The sequence below is a fragment of the Pan paniscus genome, chromosome 14 (assembly GCF_029289425.2).
Source record: "Pan paniscus chromosome 14, NHGRI_mPanPan1-v2.0_pri, whole genome shotgun sequence".
NCBI classification, from domain to species: Eukaryota; Metazoa; Chordata; class Mammalia; order Primates; family Hominidae; genus Pan; species Pan paniscus.
The window spans coordinates 55759587-55786667 of NC_073263.2; the positions used below are offsets into that span (position 1 = coordinate 55759587).

The following is a 27081-nucleotide window of genomic DNA, read 5'->3' on the forward strand; positions in this document are numbered from 1 at the left end:
GGTATCCTCAAAGAAATTAATGAGACCATTCTTAATATTCCAATACATATTTCTGAAATGTTTTCCTTTTTAATTTTTCTTGGAAGATGTGATATCTTTTTTTTTTTTTTTTTTTTTTTTTTTGGTTCCAAGAACACCAGGGGTTAGCATTTCATGGTAGCACAGGCCAGAATCACAGCACCTGCTTTTTATGCTTTTGTTTCTTTATTGTCATACATGTATTTTCTTATAGGTTATTCGGGAAAGAGGGTGCATATTGCAACCATAAAACAGCAGAGGTAAAGAGGAAAAATCCGAAAGGTCGATGGAACATTGGTGGAGTTATTTTCATCAGAGAAAAACAGACAATGTATCCTTTTAACAAGTCCAAAACTGTCGGTTTGTTGTGTGAAACACAACTGAAAAGAATACCGTAGAGGAAGGAATCCAAATGGGAGAAAGGGAATGCTCATTAACATGCCATTTAAATGCTCCTTGAAGAAAAAATACAAATACAAAAGTAAAAGAATTGTTGTTTAAAAGGATTTTTCTAACTTTTATCAAAAACATGTAAAAGAGAAGAATACAGCCACTTCAAATTTGAATCTGACAACACTTCGATAATGCAATGCTTATTGAGGAACTACTGAACACCATGACACCTTCCCATGGTTTTCTACCTCACCTTTAAAATGAGGTCAAGCTATCCTTGACAACCAGGCCCAGTGTTCTTTTAAAAATGCTACAAGAAGGAGGACTGCTGTTTCTTATACCTGAAAGGTTATTTAATTGAATATTGGAAGGCATCTTAAAAGATAAGTAATTTTGCTCTCACCCAAGGAGAAAAGTTAAAACAAATGCCACATGGCTAATCCTGTTTTCCATGTTTCCAAGAAAAACATAAGAATATATTAATAAGATGCCTAAAATTGAAATTCTTCAAATTAGAATCTAAATTGACTGAAATACTTACACATCTAGTTTCTAAAATATATACATCCTAGTATCCTAATATTTAAAAATAAAGCCACTTATTCATATTTTAAGAGGTGCCTTCCTCACCTCTCTAATACTTCATCATTTCTAAATATATAAATAATAGCACATCCTTGATGATTTATGTTTAGAGTTGCAATTATGCAAAAACTATAGATTAGAAAAATAATAAAAATAAACTGCATTTTTTTCTGCTGTTGGAAATACTTTACAGAGGGTTTAGTAAGGCAAGACTGTGCCAAAGATTTGATAAACGTTGTTATTCAATATTTATGACATTTCTGAAACAGAGGCATTATTTTCTTCATTTACAGAAGAGAGAATTGAGGTTCATAGGTTTATTTCATGAAATAACTTCCCAAATAATCTGAAATGATGCATTATGAAGCCCCTGGCTCCTCAGCAGCTTCTTCTCACAGCATGTTCTCCCGAGAACATTGTTTTTCTTTTAAGTTCTCTAGCACTCCATGTTATTCCAGGCCTCAAGGGCTTCTCCCTCCAAACTCACCTAACTGCAGTATGCCTACCTTGATTAATTTCTAGTCATTATTTAGACCTGAAGTCACCTGTAATTTTCCCAGGCAAGACTTGCCTAACATGCAACAGAGATTAGACCATCTCTTGTCTCTCAGACTACTCTATATGCTTTTTCAAAGTGCCTACCAGAAATTCCAATAACCCAGTTGCTATTTATTTATCTAATGTGTGTCTTTTCTGGGCTAGAATGTAAGTACTATGAGGGCAGGGGCTGAATCTGCCTTGCTCATTGCTATATCTTCATTATGTAGCACAATGTCTTATATTCAGTAAATATTGTTTAAAAGAGTAACTGGATGAATAAATAGGTGAGTCTAAAATTCAATTGCACAATTCAAATTTTTTTCTCCACACCTCACACCTAAAACCAGCAAACTAGGCTAACAATGTGACTAACCTTCTAGAACAAAAACAGTTATTTTATATGAAAATGAGGAACACAAATCTTATTCTAGGATGAGTTTCATTTGCTCTTGGGAGAAGAAATCTTTTAGAAACACAGCTTTGATTTTAAAATGTAATTATGTTAATGATCCCTATTATAAATAACTCCTTAATTTTTGGCGAGAAAAAAATACATTAAATTAGCTTTTGTATTGATGTTAATATAAGAAGGTCAAAGGAGTTTTCATTCATTGTAGTGGTAAATACTCTTCTGGCCTGTGCCACTGTGAAATTTTAACCCCTGAAGTCCTTAGAACAAAAAATGTGTCATGCCTTCCAAGAAAAATGAAAAAGAAAACATTTAGGAGATATGTATTGGAATATTATCAATGGTCTCATCAATTTCTTTTACCAACAAAAGGTTAGCATGTATGTGTGTATTTTGGGGGCAAAATATAATGGTAAAGACCAAAGAAGCATCAGCTATCAGAAATCTTCTGGGCTAAGCCCATTATTTATAGCCATTGAGTCATGCCATCGTGGGGACATCTGGTATTGAACTGGCTCATTTGCGCACCCAGAGCACATGTTGGTGATAATGCAGCCCCAGCCCAGAGGACTTTTTTTCCCCTGCTTGCTTGAAAACTGTAGGCAAGCTTTGTCCCACACAACCTAATGAATTTCTTCACTGACCAACTAGGTCTTAACCTTATCCTGGCAAGGTGCTGGTGGCTGTGGGAGGCCCTGCTAAGTATATACTTCCTTAGGTACTTTTTCTTAGCCCTAGGAAAAGGTAGAACAACATTTTAGGGTATACTTGAGTCATCTTTTCCTCTTTATGGTAAAATTCTACCATAGCTTAGTAATTTTTTATATAAAAAAACTTTATTTAAATGACTATGTGGCTCTGCCGATTTGATCCAGACACATATATTGTCCATATACAATATAACAAAGAACACTTTTTAAATTTGTGACAATTTTTAATGACATAAATGGCTATGATAGCTGGCATGCATTTTTTTAAGTGATGTTAAGTCCTAGGTCAGGAATCCAGCTCAGAATTATAAGCATTTTTCCTCCAGGGGGAAAACAATCATACACATAGTGACAATATATTTTATTTCATTGTATCACTGAGAAAAGCTTTGACTTCAAATATAAATGGGATGTCATACTTTCATACTATAAGAAGAATGTTATTTAGAAGCAAGTATAAAAACTACTTCTTTCACCTAAGTAGTAATGAATCAAAAGTGAGAGCCTTTGTAAATATGTGTATATGAAAAATATTGAGATTGTATATCTAAATTTATAGCCTTCAGATAGTATTCTAATTAGAGACTAGGTAGAAAGCACAGCACATTTTTTGTTCAACATATGAATACAGGTAAATTTTTCTTAAAATTGTATCAGTACAACTGATTTACAATGCATTTTTTCTTTATTGGAGTGACATAATTGCCTCTCTATTAGCTATCATACAGCAGTTGCTCTCTAGCCAATCTAAGACTTGTAAGTGGAGAAAGAGTTTAAGTTGGATAGATGTGGGAGACTAAAAATCAACACTGAGATAAAATCAGCTCTTGGAAATTGAACAAGAATCAAATGATGAAAATCCGGTTACACAGTCAAAGCATTTTATCTAGAGAATACAAGCATGAATACTGGACAGTAATGGATCAAGCCAGGCAGACAGATAGGCAGGCATCATAGTGGTGTCAGGGAAATCCAGCAAGAGTGTAAGTGTTAGGTGCCAAGTAACTTAAAAGTAAGTACCAAAGCAGAGATTCTAGAGAGGATTACAAGAGTGCCAAGGAAATTGGAGAAAAGTATCATAATTCTGACTTCAAGACAGATTGGAATAGAGACTCCCTAAGATGATGGTACTAAAATGCTGAAAGGATGGGAGAAATGTGCAGGAAATCCAAACCAAGACCTAGGCATGAGATTCAATGAGAGAGAGAGAGAGTTGTTTTATATAGAATATAGCATGGCTTTATCTCAATAAACGAAATCAGGAAGGAGAATATGACTACAAGAAAAGAACGGGATCAGCAAAAAATTACCTATTATCCAGCATAGCTCAGATAGATAATTTTACTGTTCCATGTAGTATAATGGGTCACTTGATAAAATTCAGCTGTTACATAGTCTGGACTGAAGGGTGGAAATGGCATACTCACACATCTGGCAACTCATTAGGTATATACAAAAGATTGAGTCCAGCTGGGGCTGACAACAAAATACCTGGATTTGGCCCCTTTAGTATGGCAGCCACAAAGTAGTCACATAAACTTACATGTTGGGTCAAGGTGCCAAGAGTAATTGTTTCAGTGAACAAGGTGAATGTCTTTATCTCAATAAACAAAATCAGGAAGGAGGATATGACTACGAGGGAAAAACTGAATTGGCAAAAATTTACCTCAGTGTGGAAATGCTGATTTGCTGAACTGGAGCTTTAAAATTCTATATGGCTGGAATCTGTCTTGATCCTGGAACTGGATTTACCCTAGTGGGGAAGATAGTGTGAAATTTTTTCTCGTTATAACTATATGGAATGAGACTAAATGAGGGCAGATAAAATGTAGGGCTTTAAATCTCCATCACAGAAATAACACATTTTTATTTCAAAGTCCACTAAGAATTAGAATTATGTTTATTATCTTCATACGTGAGCAGAATCTAAAACTGTTAGCTACCTAGTAGAAGAAAAGGAAATAAATGGAAATAAACAGAAGAAAGAACTAACAAAAACATTGTTAACTTTCATAAGTTGATATGGTTTGGATCTGTGTTCCACTCAAATTTCATGTTCAGTTTTAATACTCAGTGTTGGAGGTGGGGCCTGATGGGAGGTGATTGGATCATGAGGGCAATTTCTAATGGTTTAACACCATCCCCTTGGGTGCTGTTCTCGTTGTGTGACCTTTTACAATCTAGCATCACTTACTCCATACTCTATTTTGTTTAAGCAGTCGCAGCCATGCACATACTCAAGTGCAGAGGGTATAGACATGAATGTCCACAAAAGAAGTTTCAAATAATTCACTACCATGCTGAAAAACCACTAGAGTTTATTGACCTGGCCACAAAATTATTGATATTCCTTTATTGTGGAAGAAACGTAAAAAGTCTCTCTATTATGATATGAGGCTTAGATTCAAAGTCCAGCATCTCATCAGCAAAATCAGGTCTAGCTTCATAACAAGTACCTTGGATTCTTTTCCTCGAGTATAAAGTTACTTTTAGTCTGAAGACCGGTGAACTGAAGAGACAAATCTTTACACCAACATGCCCAAAGACGAGAAAAGCAGAGGATAACTACAGTAAACACTCTTGTTCCGTAAGGAGAGAAATGGAAAGCACGCAGCCATCACTTTCCCAGGGCAAGTTTTTTTTTTTTTTTTTGAGATGGAGTCTTGCTCTGTTGATCAGGCTGGAGTGCAATGGCACTATCTCAGCTCCCTGCAACCTCCACCTCCCGGGTTCAAGCGATTCTCCTGCCTCAGCGTCCCAAATAGCTGGGATTACAGGCTCCTGGCTATCTCAGCTCCCTGCAACCTCCACCTCCCGGGTTCAAGCGATTCTCCTGCCTCAGCGTCCCAAATAGCTGGGATTACAGGCTCCTGGCACCACGCCCAGCTAGTTTTTGTATTTTTAGTAGAGACGTGGTTTCACCATGTTGGTCAAGCTGGTCTCGAACTCCTGACCTGAGGTGATCCACCCACCTCAGACTGGCAAAGTGCCAGGATTACAGGCGTAAGCCACCGTGCCCGGCCCCCATGGCAATTCTTAAATACATCCTGGCACATGCTTACATCGCCTTGATTGGGACTCATTCCCGATTCCTATGTATAACTCTTGGCTTTTTTCTGGCCCTCTGAAAACTTCCTTTTCCACATAATATAGCCTTTTTCACTAAAACATTTCCCTTAATGACTAGTTTTCTTAGATTACTTACTGCCTATAGATATTGGGATATCTAATGGCCTCCTTAAATATTGTTTACTCTGTCTCTTTCAGTTTATGTTACTATAATTAAAAAAAAAATCCTCATGAGGTTTTTGCATGTTAATTCCCAATCTAGTCAATTGACCAAAAAAAAAAAAAAAACACACACACACACACTCAGGAATCTTTTTGAGATACACCCTTCTTTGTCTTGGTTTGCCTATGAGATTGTTGTTTATGCACTGAAGAATCTAAAGATCTATTGTCCACCCTAAAGCATCCAAGTGACATGCTCTTAGAGGCCTCTTTTTCTTTTGGTAACTGCCAGTGTATATGAGATACAGCATTAGATCCTTCAGAAGTCATAACAAAGGATCTCACAGCCACAGCCTGGATTCATTAAGGCTGTGCTCCACTGGCAGTGCCCTATAGTTATTTGATCTTTACCCTGGGGCCATCTCTTTTTTGAGAGCGACTCCTTGGTTGGAAAGATTCTCTTAAGCCCCTTATATGAACTCCATATTGTACTAGAATCAAACAGTTGATTACTTAGTTCATTTCTATTTTTTCTTATTTTGTCATAGACAGCTGGAAGAAACCAGGTGGTATCTTCAACACTATGCCCAGAAATCATCTTAACTAGATTATCAAGTTCATTAAGTACATTTTATATTTTTCAGGTTACTTCAGGTGGCAGTATTATGAACTTTGTGCCAGCTCCCAGTATTTTATTTTCTTTTCAATCTCCTTTAATCTTTTCATACTAGTCACTTCAGTCCTTATCAGATTTTTACACACTGCCCTGTTCCCAAACAAAGCCACACAGTTTAGATTTTTTAATGGTAGCACCTCACTACAAGGTACTAAATTATGTTTATCTATTCGTGCATTTTTTAAAAACCTACCCAAAACTGAACTGCCTAAAACAACAATGAATTTATTTTATCTTATAATATTGTGAATCAATAATTCAGCAGCATCCAAATGGTTAATTGCTCTCTTTCATGTAGTGTTGACTGATCATTCAAGGGTATTCGGCTGACAGACGGGTTGGAATGAAAAGCCCAAAACTATTTCAGTCACATGATGCTTCATTGGGAATGGCTGGAAGGCCAGCCTCACCTTGACTCGTCAAGAAGAATTTCTGCAGGTAACCTCTCCAGCATGGCAAAGTAACAGGTCCCTGAGAGCAGGGGGACTCTCACTGGGTGCCTCAGAGCTTTAAGAGCAGTGACTTCAGCTATCACCTCTTGGATGGGAGGGATGAAAAATATTTTTGGTCCTGGTTTAAAAATGCCAAAATTGGGCTGGATGATAAGTAACATAAATTTTGTTTTGAAAAATCTGTTTCAAAAACACAATAAAGATTTAGCATGACTATGAAATAAAAACATTTTAACTTCCCATAAGTTATAAACACCTACGACTGTGGAAGCATTAAATAGTCTACAACATTTATTTTTCAAAAGACTTAATTCCAAGCCGCTGAAAAAAACATTTATAGCTGAGATCGGGTGGAAAATATCTAAAAATATATATATTTGTGTTTCTGTAAAAACGGCAGTATTACTTATAATCTCTTGCCATGAAACATGCTTTTATCCACTAAGGCTTATAAATAAAACAGAAAAACATGATTCTTAAAGTTGTATTTTTATTTAATTTATTTTGATAATATGAAAAAAATTACTGCCAGAGAAGATGCTTTTAATGTAAGTCATTATTTATGGTAATGTTACCAAACTCAATAAATAATATTCTCCTCTTGATGTGGTTCCATGCGGTAGCTGAAATAATAAAAACATAGAAATGGGAATAATTCTAGAGATCATCTGGATTAAATCCTTTCAGCCACAGATGAAAGGACTGAGCCCTACAGAGACTATGAAGCTTGTTCAAGACCTCTTAACTGGTTAATGGGCAGAGTCGAGGACTTTTTCTATGACCATGGTACTAACAGCTACAATGGCACCCTTGAGAGAAATAAGCTCCTCAAATGCTACGGCAATTCCCTTGCAGTTTGTGAGTTCATTAATTTTCTGTAAAAACCCTTTCTTCATCTGTTGTACATAATTTTTAGACCATCCTCACTGAGTTGAAACAAATTCTGATCAAGCAGAACTAGCAAAATTTTACTCTTTCATTATAGTTAAATAGAACAACAGATAACTGTGAATATATTCATAAAAATAGTGAGGAGCTGCTAAATTTAAAAAATAAATTCATTGCTTTATTTCTTGTATCCAGTTTCAAGAATTATAGATTTTCTATGTAAGAATATATTTTAAAGCCAGTGTTTAAAATTATTTTAAGCACTGAAATATAAGCATACCACTTGAGAATGCATACATCCAGTGAAAAAGGTGTTCATTGGTTCTGAGAAAAAAAGAGAGAAATCTTTTTCATTTGCAATAATTATTATATAACATGAGCAATCATTATTAAAATTATATATATAATTACAATAATATATTATATTATGATAAATACAATAATACATTATAATAAATGTTATTTATATTGCAATATATAATATTTGCAATCATTATTATGTCCTACCTTATAAAAAACTGATATCTATTACTAAATTCTCTCTATAGATATGTAGATTGATCTATCTATCATTTTATCTCTCTAACTATTTATTTATATTCATCCCAGTTTGGTCTATACGCTATCATAAAATATACCTGCATCCCCTTTTAGAAGGACATCTTCAAATATCTGAGGACAAATATCAAGTTGTGACTGTTTCATAATTTAAATATTCACAATTTTTTCCATCGGCAAAAATTCTAAAATAAGGAGGTATGCAAACGGAGTAAGGATGGACTACGCTGGACACCCAGCTAAGCAGACAGAATTTCTGTAGTTTGTCTGATTAGCCTCTAGTCTATTTCTCTCTACTCTTCTCATACAGTGCACGTATCACTTATCTTTTTGCATTTCTTTTTTATTTTAAATACCTTTATACTATGTGTACAGTTATATTAAATCAAGATTTTTTATGAAATACATTTGGGGTGATTTTTTCATGACAAGATTTGGACAATAAGGATTTAAAAAATTTTTATGGTTGGGTGGTATGCTTCAAGATAGAAAGATCCCACAAAATTATAAATCACTTAACTGAGTGAAGTTATTGTGAATAAACTGTTCCAAACTGAGGCCAAAGCTTGCATTTGTAGGACTACACTTCTAATCACTTTTGATTTTTTTAAACAAGTGGGTTTTAATTTTGATGGAAAAACGTGGTTTGAATTGAGAAAGATAATGCAGTCTGCTGTAAACATCAATGTAATTATCTGTGAAGGTTTTTATTTTTTTTTTGAGATGGAGTCTTGCTCTGTCGCCAGGCTGGAGTGCAGTGGTGCAATTTCGGCTCACTGCAACCTCCACCTTCCAGGTTCAAGCGATTCTCCTGCCTCAGTCTCTTGAGTAGCTGGGACTACAGGTGCCCGCCACCACACCCGGCTAATTTTTGTATTTTTAGTAGAGATGGGGTTTCACCATGTTGGCGAGGCTGGTCTTGAAATTCTGACCTCAGATAATCCATCTGTCTTGGCCTCCCAAGGTGCTGGGATTACAGGTGTGAGCCACCGCTCCCGGCCAAAACTTATTTCTTTAAGTGGGGTATGATGTGTTCCCATTACCTGCTCCCATAATGCTACCAGCATATGAGTCCAGTTACAGTAAGGCTTTCGGTTACAACGTGTGCAGTGTGCTTTTCCATGTCAACTACATTCAGTTCCAGTGTATATATTCTCTATATCATTTCTCACATGCTTAGGAGTTATTTGTCTATGGACTTGTATTATCACACACTGAAAGTTACAGATGAAGATTCTGTTTTATATATCTTTGTAGCTAGTCAAATGAACCTAATCAAATGAAAAGCAGATCACTCAAATAAATTATTGAATTCAATTATTAATACTTTTATATTACTTACAGCCATTTTAAAAATCTGTTGCCTAGAAGTAGACTCCATTTGAGATCTGACAACTGTATGGTATAATTCTCTACCTTCAAAATCTCAAGTACATAATTCCTTTTGCTGCCATAATATTAATCTGACTGTATGGCATTTTTAGTGATTTTTGAATTCACGGTTATGCTATTCATAGTTAACTAAAATTTAAGGCTTTTAAAAATTATATGTTTAACATTTAAAAAATTTTAAATATAATACTTTCCATTCACCCTAATGTAATTTTTGTTCTTGCTTTTATAATGATATAACTTCCTGTTTAATTTTCTTTCATTCCCATCAAATATTTCTAAGTTTTAAGGCTTTCATCTATCTTTCAAAAATTGAAAACTATTAATTGCGGGAACCATGTCTATCAGAGATGAGTGTTCTCTTGCATTGGTCACATGCAAATTTTTTTGAGATCGAGTTTGGCTTTCGTGAAATTTCTTTATAAAGTGCTATATACATCAGGTATTCTAAAATAAATGTTTGGTCCTAGAATATTGAATTTTTGATAACTGTCAGATAGGAGTGGAAAATAATGTAGTAATTTGTGACTGAATTAGACCATGAGTTGTATAATTTTTCATTTCTGTGCTGAGATGCTCAGAGACATGTATTTCTGGTTTATCTTTTATCTTCCTTATACAATGCACATTGCATGGACAGAAAAGTTAGATATACTTATTGAATTTATGTAAAGTATACCATATTCAAAGTCTTAGTTATAAGTAATTCTGGTATCAAATTCAGTATATGAAGAAAAACTTGAATATATCCACAAGACTTCAAGCTTTATAATACATATTTTGGGCAAGCTACATATTTTTATAAGTACCCTTCTTCAATGGTATTTGCTGAATAGATTCCCAAGTAGCACTTACATTTGCATTATTTTCCTTTAGAGATGTATTTGTTCATTTTTCTGTACACATTAACAACTTAAAATTTAATATGAATTTTATTGACTATCTCCTCACAAAATAAATGCAAGATCATTTTACTGTTAAATCCCCACAATTCTATAATAATGATACCATTACCAAGATAGCTCTCTTTCTCATAACTGTGAGTCATTCTCAAATTTTCTTTTTTAGCCAGTTACTATAAACCAACGGGAACAAAATTTACCAGAAATTCTAGTAGATGAATAAAAATACTATAATTTTCAGGGAAACTATTCCTAAAATGTGTAACTGTTACTTTAGTGTGCATTTTTTTTCTACCATTGTGACTATTATCTTTGTTTGACTTTATATGTTTCCATATTAAGAAGCTGAAAAGGGCATGTCTTCCTTTTCACTTATTTTTACAGGTTGGGAAAGACACGGATACTCCTTTAATATAATTTCCTTTCTATATAAAGGGAATATTAATTTGGATCTGTTAAAAGAATTAACTCCTGCTCAGAAAGTTTAGTAATAAAGCTGCATTTCTATTTTAAGTTAAATATATTAGACTAGACTGAATTAGTGAGGAGCAAAGACAGGAAACCAGGCAGTTCCTGGCATTATGGTTGATTATACAAATTAGAACCTTATAGAACTACTTGATCAAGTTACACTAAATCTACCTTCTCATTTCTGTTTCTCTGTGTGTAACTCTTCTAACTGAAATAAATGCACTAGTAACAATCCTCATTGCTCATTCATAACTGTGCCTGTTCTGTGTAATCTACCTCTCTAGTTCTTAAGACCCGGCACAGGGATTACTTCCTCCAAAAAGCCATATGTGGCTGATGTATGTGGATGACATATGGGATTCCATAGCACTCTTGTTTTTTCTGTTGTAGCATTATTTCAGTCTATTGTGATTATTTATTTATTTTTCTGTTTTCTTTCTCCCCCCTCTGTTGTACTATGGATACCTTCAAAGGAGGATTAAGACTTCTTTCTATAATCTTGTTTTTATCTCCCACATTTTACTCAAACCTACATTACTTAGGATGCAAGAGGACCATATATCCAATGCAATTTGTTCAAGTTCACAAAGTTTGATATCAGTAGCATTTTATCCTGCTAGATCACTCTTGGTAATCTTTTCTTCCTTTGGATTCTTTGGCACTGGGTTCTTCTGGTGTTCTTTTACCATCTCTCTCTTCTTATGGACCTTCATTTGCTGCTTCTTCCTCCTCCAACAAATTATACTTATTTTATCCATTGGTTTATCACTCATGTAGGTTCTATGGATTCAGAGGCAAAAGATAATAATAAAGAGGGTTTTTTTAGGGCTCTGTTGTAATCTCTCTCCTTTCACTATCTCTGTCTCCAGGCCCCCTTATTAGCATCTGTGGTTTCCAGTATTATGTATGTGTTAAAGACTTTTGTGTCAGACCTCATTTCTGAAATTAAAATGATAAATCTAAATTCCTGTAATATTTCTGCATACAAACAGCACAATGAGGATATCTAAAACTAGATTTATTATTTCATTAGAAATTACTCTATTACAGATAAAATGAAATATAGATTTTTTTTTTTATTAAAATAAGCTTGAGTTATTTGAAAAGACTCTGTCATAATGAAAAAGACCATAAATTTGTATTCTTGGCCTAACTCTGCAAGCTGTCAGTAACTGACTTAGTAATCCTGGAGACCTCTCAGAATTGTATTTTAATTGCTAGAAAATATTTTACTTCTCATCTAAGATATAAAAATTATTTGTTTCTATGATCCTAAGATCTATGGTATTAATATTGTAATAGCATTTGAAAAAAAAACTGAAAATAAAACCCTAGAATCTTTGAATCTAGATGACTTTATCCAGGCATGTCCATTAAACCATTTTGAGGTTGCATTTTTGCTCCCTCTTTTCTGTGGTTTGATCTTTTAATATATTCTTCCTTAACTTTCCATCTTTTCTCCATTCTAAACCCACAGAATAAAACAGGGAAATCTGACTTGCTACTAATTTCCATGTATCTTCCTATAGTTGCCACTATTATTAGCAATCTAAGAAGACAGGCCCAACACTTATTTCTTCCTAGTACAAAGTTGACTTGGCATTTAATGGGAACTATTTCCTGGAGCCTACTGTTTTCACATGATTTCCAAGCACAAATTTCATTACTTCAAGCACTTTTAGAAGAGACTATGTCATTTTTCTTTACCATGATTTAATGTTGAAACTCATCAACACATACATAACCACTTTTTTCCAATAGTTAAAATTAAACAATTTGTATTTTGAGTGCTTCCCCAGAAATAATAATACTGGAAACATACAACTCAATATTGGTTTAGGAAGTAAACTATTGTGACAGAAACAATCAGATTTAGATATACTGGGAATAAATACTAACCCCCCCTAAAAAATGATATACCGAATGGCCTAGTAGTAGTAGCCTTATACAATGGTTTAGAAAGAAAGATAGATCTGACCAAGTGGTAAGACTTTTATATTACATTTGAGAGATTTGCCGTCCTCTTGAGGAAACGCAATGTATGCCTTCATTGCTATTCATATTTAGTTCTACTGCTATTCCTTCACTTTGAACCTAAGAAATTAGGAACTACTTTTCAGATTTTGCAAAAGGAAGAGCAAAAGAAGTCTGTGAATGATGATCAATTCCATCGTAAAGATCAAGTTTCTACTTTTTTTTATATTTTAAGATTTACTATTCCAATTTTACATCTTGAAGTTAATGTAATTTTTTACTTACTGAAAAGAACTTCGTTAGCTAATTGCATAAAGTTAAACCTTAACTGTGATAAATGAAAGTTTTCCGACAGTGTACATGTAAGATTAATTTTAAAGTCCTGTCTAGTAGGCTTATAGTTAATAGTAGTATATTGTTTACTTACAAATTTCTTAAGAAGATAGATCTCATGTTAAGTGTTTTTACTATGATAAAAATCTTTTCAAACTTACCTCCATAAAAGTCATCTACATGTATAAAGCATTTACTTAGGGGTGTGTGTGTGTGTGTGTGTGTGTGTGTGTGTGTGTGTGTTGTGTAGATAGATAGATAGATAGATAGATAGATAGATAGATAGATGGAGATGTATTTTCTCCTAATCACATAAATAAAAATTTTAAGTGACTGGAATAGTATGTATATACACTTTGTAATATGCATGCATTTATACATACACAAACATATATATGACTTGGTATATGCAAATATATTATATAACATGCACATAATGTATACATTTGCAAGTAAAACACCTGTTAAGTTAAACTACCCAAAGTAAAAGCTAATGAAAGCAAAGATCCCGAGAAACAAGCCTAGCTTATTTGCTCTTGCAATCAGCCCTTATAAGCTTAAAGTCTTTAGAACAAATTGTGCTTACCTAAAGATTAATTACCTTTTTAAGTCATACTTATATTATCATGTAAATATTAAGTCTTTATTACTGATCATTATTTTTGTGCTCTCTATAAAACTCCAATAATATATGTTTTTCTGATTTGTTCTAGTTATGAAACTGAACTTAAGAGGGTAATTAAGAATATTTGTACTTGAGAGGTTTAAGTTTTGCCAAGTTAACCAAATCATTTGTGTAATATTTTCCAAAGAAAAGGAACTCTACATAATAAACTAGTCAAAATGAAACTAAAATTCTCTTGTGATGCTTTCCTTCTTGTTAAATGTCTTCCATGAGGTATAAAATCTGCCTGGAAGTTATTATCTGAAACACTAACAGTGTTCTCATAGTTGTATTACTGATGATCAAAAATTCAAGAGAGATTAGAAGATTGCAATGAATTCTTACAATTCTATATTTCCTTGGCATCTGTTTTCCATACAAGTCTAACTTTCTCATACCAGAAGTGGGGTTCAGTCACCCCTGACACATTTTCAGTTCTACATCACATATAAAAGGCTCAAGCCAGTGACCAGAGATACGAAATTAGAAGCATCTCTCCTGATTAGCAGACTGTGATCCAGGCTTTCCTTCTGCTTTCTTCAAAGGGACCCTTCAGGCATTTGTCCGTGAACTTAAAGTGACTCGCATCCCGTTCACTTATACGTGTTGCTAGTTGTCACGTTCTCTCTCTTATTCTCTCTTGCTGCTCCTGTGACTGGGAATAGAGGACTATCCTCCTGACTTATTGCACCCTCCTTGCCCAGGGTCTGTAAGTAAAAATCTTTTAACTTGTTTTCTATTGTGGTAGTATGTTGAATCTGCACCTTTCATGGGAAGAACTAAGGGCTGCCCCAGGCCAGGTTTTTCCGCAGGATGTGGATAAGGGGAGGGGAAACCCAAGGTCGGGCTTCCCGCACCAGAGTGATGGTCAGACAAAGGTCAGACGAGACCCACAAGAGCACTGGCCAGTGTAACCAAGTTTTCTGTGTGGGGGTCCCTATTTAAGAGTTGGGCAACTAGGTATTTGCTTATACAGTAAGCAAATTTTATTTATTTATACATAATAATTATTTTTTATTATTTATACAAACAAGCGAATATGCAACAAAAATTATTTATTGTTTATTTATACAAATAAGCAAATTACCTGGCCTTCCACCAGGTAAAAGAAGTATCCCATGAAAGGCAATTTGTAAACACCTATGTTCATCTCCCCTTCATTTCCCATTAGGGTAGGGTGGCTAGCTGCTCCATTACCGGAACCTCACTTTAGCTGGGACTCTCAAAACAAAAATGAGAGTGTAGAAGAAGAGCAAGGTATAAAACAAAACCCCTGAGGCCCATATCTCTTGCAACTTGGAAGACAATTACAGTAAATGGAATGATTACATATACAAGAAAAATAATCAGAGATGCTATTGAGGATATTGGCAAAACAAAACAAAAAAACAAAAAACAGAAAAAGGTAAAAGCAAAGAGAAGAGAAGAAAGCTAGGAGAAAACTAGGCTCTCTTTTTGCTTGTTGAAATAGAAACATTTGTACTTAAAAAAAAAATTCAAATGAGAAGATATCTCTGCAGAAGTTGTTCCCAAAACAAATAGAAGAATCCTCTCTCAGAAAAAGCAGGGAGTTTACCCATGCGCTGTGTCTAGATGATGACTTTGTTAAGCTGGGAAATTTCCTGGGTAAGTAAAATAACATCACCCTTAAGAAAGTCTTAGGGGAAAAAACCTAGAAGGAGAGCACAGAAAAATGCCTAAATTTTTAAAAATTCTAATGTATGTATTTATGTGTGTGAGAAATAGGAATAGCTGACATCTATATAGGCTGATATTTATATAATATATATAATATTTGATATGTGCATATCAGATAAGCATGACATGTGGAAAGCAGATGTCTGTTTAAAGTACAAAAGTGCCACTTGAGATTTTACGTATGGTTCAGCATTACATTGTTTTCTCTGTCAATGGTGTGTTGGGTCTGGCTGTGAGCCCAATTCTCTCACATAATGATTAACCTGAGACTAGCACAGTACCATCTGGTAGTGTCTCAGGTATGAAATACATGAAAAAAAATCTACCAATTTATGCATTTTATCCTGAAAGTGTAATAAGTCATGATACGACACTTTTTCTGTGATGAAGCCATGACATCTCTTGCAAATAAATGAAACAGATAAGATTTTACTTGATTGTTATAGAAGAATGAAAAAACTATAAAATCTAGAGAACAGGTGCAGAATAATAACTTTTTATATGGAGTCAGAAATTTGAAAGTAATCACACTTGTAATATGATGAGGAGCTGAATAGTTATACAATTAAGGGCAATGTAGTAAAAGACAAACAGGCACTACTAGGCAGGATTGTGTGAATCTATGAACTTTTCATCAGAAAAGAATTAATGATCTTTAACACTACTTTGTAACAAAGGAATGGAAAAAGAACATTTTCTTTTCTTTTTTTTGTGTGTGTGTTTGTTTTCTTAAGACGGCGTCTTGCTGTGCCGCCCAGGCTGGAGTGCGGTGGCAAGATCTCGGCTCACTGCAACCTCCACCTCCTGGGTTCAAGCGATTCTCCTGCCTCAACCTCCTGAGTAGCTGGGATAAAGATGTGTGCCACCAACCCAGCTAATTTTGGTATTTTTAGTAGAGATGGGGTTTCACCATGTTGGTCAGGCTGGTCTCGAACTTCTGACCTCAGGTGATCTGCCCACCTCAGCCTCCCGAAGTGCTGGGATTACAGGCATGAGCCACCGCACCCAGCCTGAAAAATAACATTTTTATCTTATTAAATGATTTATATGTGGGTTTAGGTAGACCACTTTGTGCAATCTACATGTGTATTTGTCTTTTTGTTGTCTATCTGTTATCTGTTGTCTTACTTTTTTTTTTTTTTTTTGCTATACATATGATGTTTTAATGTTTCTTGTGTTCTATTCCTATAACTACCCCAGGGACTAATATGTGCTGTATTCACTATTAGGATTTTCAATAAATACTTTCTGCTAATTCTCAATATTGCTGGGATAACAGTTCACATGACACAGGATGAATTCATTTCATTCATTGAAGATTTGAGCATAATAGATAAAATTAGATCTGTGCTTATAAAACATGGAATTTTTTTTTTTTTTTTTTTTTTTTTTTTTTTTTTTTTTTGAGACGGAGTCTTGCTCTGTCGCCCAGGCTGGAGTGCAGTGGCACGATCTCGGCTCACTGCAAGCTCCGCCTCCCGGGTTCACGCCATTCTCCTCACTCAGCCTCCTGAGCAGCTGGGACTACAGGCGCCCGCCACCACGCCGGGCTACTTTTGTGTATTTTTAGTAGAGACGGGGTTTCACAGTGTTAGCCAGGATAGTCTCGATCTCCTGACCTCGTGATCCGCCTGCCTCGGCCTCCCAAAGTGCTGGGATTACAGGCGTGAGCCACCACGCCTGGCCAAAAGATGGATCTTTTTTATTTTATATTTTATTTTGGTAATAAATATGCCTTCATTAAGAATCCTCATTAGAATTTTTTATGTTTTTCAAAGTATGTGTAGCAACTAAAAATGTATCACGTGACTAATTGGATAAGGAATAAATAAATGAACGCATACATCTTATATGATACTCTTATAAATAGTTATTTTGACTGTAACCTTAAAATGTTCCCTGATCTGATATTTTCTTTTTCAAAAAGGACACTGGAGTATATAACATGCTCAACAACACGTTAGTCTGTTATAGGTTAAAACATGTTACAACTACATTCTTTTGCTACTTACTTTAATGAATCCTCCTGGAGGAAGTCTAAGACAGTAATGTCTCAGACAGAAATTCATCTTATAATAGGTCATGTAATAGCAAGGCTTCAGGACATTTAGACATAAATTTTTTTAGTTTATTGTTTCCTTTATTTGCCAATCTGAGGTTTTTCCAAAACACGAAACTGTCTTCCAAAATTCACTGTAATATTGATATTTTAAGTAAGAGTTGAAGGTTGAATGAATCTTTGACCTTGGTAGAAATGATGGTGTATGTACATTTTTCTTCACTGAAACTTTTCTTTAACTCATCATTTTCCTAAATGATTTATAGTGCTTGCTGTTGCTCCCATTCATTTGAACTGATATTTTAGATATGGAGACCGCCCAGGGAAATCTAATTCCCCTATTCTTACTGCAATGTTTTCATCATCTTTCAAATGGACCTCAGACATGGTATACAGTATATTTGGACACTAACTGAACACTGGATCATGGAACCTTAACTACAAATTTTCATCATAAATTGGTAAAAAAAAAAAAAAACCCATTAAGGAATGATGAAATCATAAGATATAGTGAAAAAAAGGTATGCAGTGTTAGCATATTTTTGAAGATGTCTATATAGAGACGTAAAGCACAAATAAATGTTTACCTTTCTTTGAAAATATGCAAAGACATTTTGATCCTTAGTAAACACAAAAATGTCAAAATTAAGGATTTACTTTATTGTAATTCCTACGGAGAGATTATATTCTTTAGTTGCTGTTGATTGATTTGATTGTGGGCGTGTATATTGGGACAGTGCTTTTTTACGCTATTATCTCATGAAATCTGAATATCATACATGTCTACATTTTTCTGCGTACGTGAGATATTTCAGCTGAGATACGTGTTAAATTTGATAAGATTTTAGAAAATTCCAATTCATCTCTCTTTCTGAGAAAATCTTCTTGCTGCCATCCTCAATTACTTCACAAACTGATAGAACTTGGCATGTTTAACTGATAAGGGTCCCAGAATTGTGATTAACATTGCAGATGGAAATGGTAAAAGGCAAAGTTGTGCTAACAACGATATGGTTGTTCAAGTGTTTAAATTAGAAATTTTAGCAAACCAGCTTCTTTGCACTAAATTTAATCCCTTAAGGAAATGGCAGCTACAAAACACTGATAGCTCTTTTTTTCTCCTTATAACTAGCTATAAATGAGTTACTGGTTTAGCATAAAAATAGTTTGGGTGAGAAATACACACTTTGGTTTTGTAATTTGAATTGTTTTAAAATTCATTCTTTATAATTCAGTCTATTGTCATATTTAGTTGACATTTTTAATACATTTAATATGTCTATTTGGTATATTGCACAAGTGAATGTAATGTAAGAACATAAGACGATTTCAATTATGAAGCATGTCCTCCCACCCCTCACTTAGTACTATCAAGACTTCTTAGGGCAAGGACTCTTTTCCAGTATCTGTACATTTAGAAAGTAAATAACAAGAATTGTTCACTATAGACCTATAATTTACTGCTGTAAGTGTGCTCACAATTATCCAAATAATCAAAGTATTGAATATCTTACACATTTTACACTGAATATTCTTATGGATATATATCACTATAAAATAGTACTTTCAGTTTGCATTCATCCTTATGGTTGAATAGTTTGTAGTGAAACATATTTAAAGAAAAGAATAAATTTAAAGGAATTCTGGCATACAGTTACATTCGATGTAGCTTCTGTTTGAAGCAGCTTATAGCTAAAATCAGTTTTCATTATGGGCTCTCAATAAAGGTTAGGATTTATCAGGCACATTCCATGTTGGTATCTCTTTGATTTGTTTACTTCGCTTTTGAGGTTGGACAATTTTCTAATTTTCACATTTATTTGTGGGCTAACATAGCTTTCAATGAATATTAGACCACTGATGGAAAGAGTTGAAAAGGTGTTTTAATTCTCTTTTAGAATTCACAGAAAAGGATTAAGCAGCTAAAAGTAACATAGATGGTCTGTTGCTATTTAAAAAAGATAAATATTTGTTTCCAAATAGGTGAAGAAAAAAATACTTGGAAACTATGGTTCCTTTTCAGTTTGTCATTAGGTAGTTTCAGTGTGACACTTTGGTGTAATATCTTGCAATCCTACTCAAGGTAATATGATGCCAGGATATGGTCTGCAGCATGCAGCTCAGCACTTGATCTTGTGAACTATATTTACCAGGGAGCAGAATGGGATAATTGGGTAACCAAAATACTAGGAAGAATGTGTTTTAATGGGTTAATTCATTATAACAGGTATATCTTAAGCCTTTTTATTTCTTCTATTGAAAGATAATACATAGATACAGTAAACCAAACCAAACAACTGTAAAGATTATTGAGTAAATATCTTTGTAACCAGATAAGGAGATAACAATTTGCTAAGGACCCCAGAACCCTCTCCATGTGTCCCATCCCAATTATAGTCCTGTCTCTTTGCAAAATAGTAGCCACCTCTCTGGACTTTTGTAGTAAACACTTCTCTGTGTGTTTTCATTTTATCTGTCAAGTGTGCAATTCTAGACACTGTAACTCAGTTGTCCCCATAAAGCATGATAGAGCTTTTGAGTCTCTTTACTTACACATTCTTCCTTTATCCTACTCTTCTCACTATAGTTTATCTGTTGAAGTTATCTGTTTATAGTTTATAGTTATCTAGGCTCTTTGACCTGCAGAGTGTCTCACAGTCTGGGTCTTACTGATTTCACTCTCTTTACATGGTTCAATATGTTCTACTGACATCCATATTTCCTAGGTATTGGCAACGGAATCCTGAATTGGGGTTTAATCTTTTTGGAAGTCATATAGGTGATGTGTTTTTTCAATGGGAGGCACTTAAGACTGAGTGTATACTTCATGTAAGAAAGGAAGGATAAATGTTTAATGCTTACCCACTTACCCTTTATTTACCAGTTAATGAATTATTCCCCAATACTATCTAAAATTTTTAAAAATATAATTATAAATGTATTGATTGTAATTAGTATGCTTTCTGAAGCTCAGGTGACCCCATTTTTGACTAATTCTGGATTCTTCACATTGGCTCTCAAGTCCTTTTGACATAACCTGGTAGTCCTGATAGCCTCCTGACTATTTGTTATGATGACATGATGGTCCAGGTTCAAATTGTACATTTCCAGCTTCAGTTGTGAAGTCAGTATTTTTTCTAGGAATTCTGGAGTGTTTTTGATTGAAATTAATGTTTTAAGATTATAGTCTAATTGCTTCTGTTGGCATTGTTCCTTGTACTTTTTGTTTAAGAAAGTGTATATATATATATATTATATTTGATAAAATAGTATGTGTAGATAAGCATGTAGAGATATTAATATACATGTAAAATATTGCTATGTATATCTACATGTATTCTATATATGTTAAAATACTTCTTGAGTTTATCTGGTAACTTTTCATCCACAGTTAGGACTATTAGGTTTCTGTTTAATTGGGGATATGGACTGCATGTTTGTGTCCCCTCAAAATTTGTAATTTGAAGCCTAATTCCCAATGTTATGGCATTTGGAGGTTGGGCCTTTGAGAGGTAATTAGGTCATGAAGGTCAAGTCCTCATGGATAGGATTAGTGTCCTTAAAGAAGACCAAAAGACTAGGATGTTCTCACTCTACTCTTTGCCCTATAAAGATACAACAAATAGACGACCATCTGCAAACCAGGAAAAATACCCTCGCCAGACACTGAATCTATTTATACCTTAATCTTAGACTTCCCAGACTCTAGAACTGTGAGAAATAACCTTAACTTGTTTCATCTACCCAATCTACAGTATACTGTTAGAACTGCCCAAACTCACCACAACAACCACTTTAGTATTCCATCTATTTAGTATTCCATCTATTTCCCCATTATTACATACTACAAATTCTGTCTCTCACGGGCAGAAAGGATGGCATAGATAGAATGTCCTATAATTACTATTTTTTTCTGTCATGTCACACACACAATAGTATTAGATAGACAAAACTAAACATGATTCCCTCAACAGAGTTACTGAGAAGAGTTAAAATACTTTTTGCATATGTTTTTGTGTTGTTCACTCGGTTTTTTATAGTTGTACTATATCTACATTATTAGAACATATAGCCATTACATACTCTACTCTGCCCTTTTTATTCCTTATATAGTCTTAGTTTCACAAATAACTATAATTGTAATGCTCATTATCTGATGATGTTATCCAAAGATCGCACACTAATAAAAGTCTCAGGAGGAGCTCATGGGCGCAATATTCCCTGAGTCCTCACACATTAATAGCAGTTTGTCTTTACCCTTAAATCTGTAAGTCATTACTTTTTCATGCATAAAATTATTGGCTCACATTTTTCTCCCTTGGGTAACTTACATATGTACCTTCAATTCATTCTGGTTTTAAACCGTTTTCATAAAGTCTGAGGATAAAATACTTTCTTTGAATTATAAGTTGAATGCTATCTTTTCCTAGATGCACAAATGATTTTATAAAATATCTCTTTAATATCCAGTAATTTCACGAGCATATTTCTTGGTAACAGCTTTTCTGGTTCAATATTTTCAGGTACACGTGGCAATCCTTCAGTATGTAGTTTCTATTCTATTCTGAAAGCTCTCTTGAATTATATTTTTAGTACTAATTCTATTGCTTTTGTTTCCTTTTTCAAAAAAACCCATTATTCATATGTTGGTTCTTACTTTCCACAATTGAATATTTATCGCATTTTCTTTTGTTCTTCTTCGTTTCCTTTTTCTCTTCCTCCTCCCTCCTTCCTCTTTCTCCTCCTCTTCTTTCTTCTTTCATTCTAATTATTTTAGACAGGATATTGAGGTAAAAATTAACATTCCACAAAGTTAGTATTTTATAATAAAGTACAATAGGGGTATAATTTATATTCAGTAAAATTCATCTTTCTTAAATGTATTATATATACGTGTGTGTATATATATAAAAAATATTATATAAAGTGTATATATATTATATATATAAAGTATATATAAAATATTATATATAAAGTATATATAAAATATATATAAAGTATACATATAAAATATATATAAAGTATACATATAAAATATATATAAAGTATACATATAAAATATTATATATAAAGTATACATATAAAATATTATATATAAAGTATACACATAAAATATTGTATATAAAGTATACATATAAAATATTATATATAAAGTATACATATAAAATATTATATATAAAGTATACATATAAAATATTATATATAAAGTATACACATAAAATATTGTATATATAAAGTGTATATATATATATAATATAAATCTACATGACGAAGTAACCAGCAGCACAATCAAACTAGAGAACATTTTTAACATCTCACATAGTCTTTTCAGGTTCCTATTTTTTTTTTTTTTTTTTTTGAGGAATTAACAGTCTTTATTGGGCTCAGACCAGGAGTCCGTGGGTCTTGAGGACCTCTGTGTATTTGTCAATTTTCTTCTCCACGTTCTTCTCGGCCTGTTTCCATAGCCTCATGCGCTGTTTCTTCTTCCGGTAGTGGATCTTGGCTTTCTCTTTCCTCTTCTCCTCCAGGGTGGCTGTCACTGCCTGGTACTTCCAGCCAACCTTGTGAGCCAGGCGCCCCAGATAGGCAAACTTTCTTGTAGGCTTCAGACGCACGACCTTGAGGGCAGCAGGAACCACCATCCGATTTTTCTTGTCGTAGGGCGGTGGGATGCCGTCAAACACCTTGAGACGGTCCAAAGCGGCCTGGCCTCGCTTGGTCTTGTGGGGCAGCATACCTCGCACCGTCCGCCAGAAGATGCGGCTGGGGGCCCGGAAGTGGTAGGGACCTCGGGAAGGGTTGGTGTTCATCCGCTTGCGGAGGAAAGCCAGGTACTTCAACTTGTTTCTGTAGAAATTGCCAGAAATGTTGATGCCTTCGCAGCGTACGACCACCACCTTCCGGCCCAGCGGTACCTGTTTAGCCACGATGGCCGCCAGGCGGCCCAGGAGATGGCCTGTACCATCAAGCACCAGGACCTGCACCTCCGCCATCTTCAGCAGCCGCTTGGGAAAGCTTCAGGTTCCTATTTAGTCAACCATCTTCTGCTACCCTTGCTCCTGCTGACAACCACTGATATGATTTTTTTACTCGATATTTTTTTACTCTTGTAGAGGTTATATAAATGGAATGATACATTATGTAGCCTTTTATGCCTGGCATTCTTCGCTTAGCATAATGCACTTTATAAACCTATGTTTTCTTTAATTTTCAATCAATTCATTTATTCAGTGAATATTTACTGAGCATCTACTATGTACTAGGTATGTAGCACACTTACCAGGTTCTAGGCTTTAGGAATACAAGAGAAATCAAAGCAGACAAAAAATACCTATCTTCATGGAGAGAGAAGATGTAGGAATGGGCAACAAATAATTATTATAAGTTTGTTAGAAGGTAATAAATGAAAAAATAGAGAAAAAACTAGTTAGCATTTGTGGGGTGGGATGTGCAATTTTAAATGAGATGGTCAAATTAGGTCAAATTGAGAAACTGAACTTAGAGGAAAGATTGAAGAGAAGAAGAAATAAACCATAACTGTATGGGTAGCTTATTCTCTGCTACCATTTATATTTTGCGGCTATTGTGAATGGTTGATTTTCTTATATTTTCTAATTCTTTGTTAATAGTATAGAAAGGTGCAATTGACTTTTGCATTTATCTTTGTCTTATATTTGCTTTGTTTTGATTTTTTTAATGTACACAACCAGCTTATGCAAACCAAAATTGTTTTTTAATCATTCCAATCCTCACATATTTATTTCTTTTTTTAAAAAAACTTTTAGGTTCAGTGGTAGCTAAAATAAATTAATACATGTGTTAATTTATTAACAAATTAATTAATTTATATAAATAAACTCATGTCACAGGGTTTTGTTGTACAGATTATTTTGTCACGCAGGCACTAAATCAAGTACCCAATAGTTATTTTTTCTGATCCTCTCCTCCTATCACCCTCCACCCTCAAATAGGCCCACTGTTTGTTGTTTCTCATTCTGCATCCATGAGTTCTCATCATTTAGTTTTCACTTATAAGTGAGAGCACGCAGTATTTGGTTTTCTGTTCTTGCATTAGTTTGCTAAGGATAATAGTCCTCCAGCTCCATTTATGTTCCAGCAAAAGACATGCCTTCATTCATTTTTATGGCTGCATAGTATTCCAAGATACTTATGTACCACATTTTCTTTATCCATTCTGTCACTGATGGGCATTTAGGTTGATTCCATGTCTTTGCTACTGTGAATAGTGCTGCAGTGGATATTCATATGCATGTGTCTTTATGGTAGAAAGAGTTATATTCTTTTGGGCACATACACAGTAATGGAATTGCAGTTCTATGGGTAGTTCCGTTTTTAGCTCTTTGAAGAATCACCACACTGCTTTCCATGATGGTTGAACTAATTTAAAATCTCACCAACAGCGTATAAGCATTCCCTTTTCTCTGAAACCTAGGTTGCCTTCCAGTGTTTTTGTAGTTTTGGGGGGAAAGCCCACACTCTTAATGTATCAATAGTTTGTTCCATTTCATTGCTGAGTAGTATTCCACTGTATGAATGTACCACAATTTGCTTATTCATTCACCAGTTATAGGAACTCTGGATATTTACCAATTTTTGTATATTATGAACAAAGCTGCTAAAAACATTTATATAGAGTTCTTTGTGTGAACATTTGTTTTTATTTATCTTGTATAAATAGAAGTAGGCTCACTATGTTATATTGCAAGCATATATCCAACTTTATCAGAAGCTGCAAATCATTTTATAAAGTTACCATACCATTTCACATTCTCACCAGCTATGTATAAGTATTTCCTATTACTTTACATACTTGCCTGAACTTGAAGTTGTCAGTTTTACTTTAAAATGTATTCATTCTAATAGGATGGATAATTTTTATATTCAGGTATTGAATAGCGATTCTAATTTATATTTCCCTAATGACAATATTGTTAATTATATTTTCTATATGTTTATTTGCCATCTGTACTGTTCTTTTTGAAGTAATTGTTCAGATAGTTTTGTCTTTTCAGTTGGAATGCTTGTTGTCTTATTAATATGCTGTAAGCATTTGTTTTAATTCTGAATACGAGTCCTGTGTCAGATATGTGTTTTAAAAATATTTTCCCTCAGCTGACAGATTCATTTCATTTTTATACACTGTCTTACAAAGACCAGATGTTTTAATTTTGATTATGTCCAATTTATCAATTAAAATATTGTCTCTCATATAAAAGTCTTTGCTTAAACCCGTAAACATGGTCGATACTTTCATTTTATTAAGTATTCATTAAGCTTTCATCAGAGTTTTTGTAGTTTGCATTGTGTAAATTCTGCCAATATTTATCCTTAAGTATTTTATTTTATAAATGGTTGTTTTAGTTTTAATTTCTGATTGTTATTAGCTATTGTATAGAAATGCAATTGTTTGGTCTAGTATCTTGTGCTCAACTCAGATAATTAACTTCAGTGAAATTTTTGTAGATTTTTAAGGATATTTGCACACAGAGGATCAGGTTGTCTGTAAATAAAATATTTTTACTTCTCTCTTTCTTTCTCATATCCATGTCTTTCCTTCCTTTTTCTTCACACTTTCTTTATTGTACTGTATAGAATCTCAGTACAACAACAATGCTGAATAGGATTGGTCAGACATCCTTCTCTTCTTCAATATCTTTGGGGAAAATATTCAGTGTTTCATCATTAAATGTGTTACCTGTTGCTGTTGTGTAGATGTGCCTCATCACCTTGAGGAAGCTCTCCTCTATTGTTTGTTTGTTGAAAATGATGATCACAAAGGATGGTCAATTTTTCTCAAATCTTTTCTCTGTATCTGTTGAGATAATCACATGAGTGTTTTTTTCATGTATTGATATAATAAAGTGTATTGGTATAATGAAGTGCATCTTTTATATATGGATATAAGGAAATGCATCTCTCTATGTTCAAATGTTGAAATCAACTTTTTTATTATATTATTTTTTATTATATGAAGCTCAATTGTTCATGATGTATTTATCTATATATTACATTTAAATGTTTGCTAATAGTTTAAGTATTTTATATATTCTTTCATAAAGTACCTTCATCTGCAGTTTTCTTGTAATGAGGTGAATGCAAGTGAT

The 27081-nt window shown here is 34.0% G+C and overlaps 1 protein-coding gene across 1 annotated transcript; it reads right to left on the reverse strand.

The window, feature by feature from the left end:
• Positions 1-23219: 23219 nt before the first annotated feature.
• LOC100982281 (large ribosomal subunit protein uL13-like) lies at positions 23220-26848 on the reverse strand. The gene has a single exon (XM_055096825.2). It carries the CDS (start codon positions 23947-23949, stop codon positions 23338-23340), a length of 612 nt encoding a protein of 203 aa, XP_054952800.1. The 5' UTR covers positions 23950-26848; the 3' UTR covers positions 23220-23337.
• Between the last annotated feature and the right edge of the window lie 233 nt (positions 26849-27081).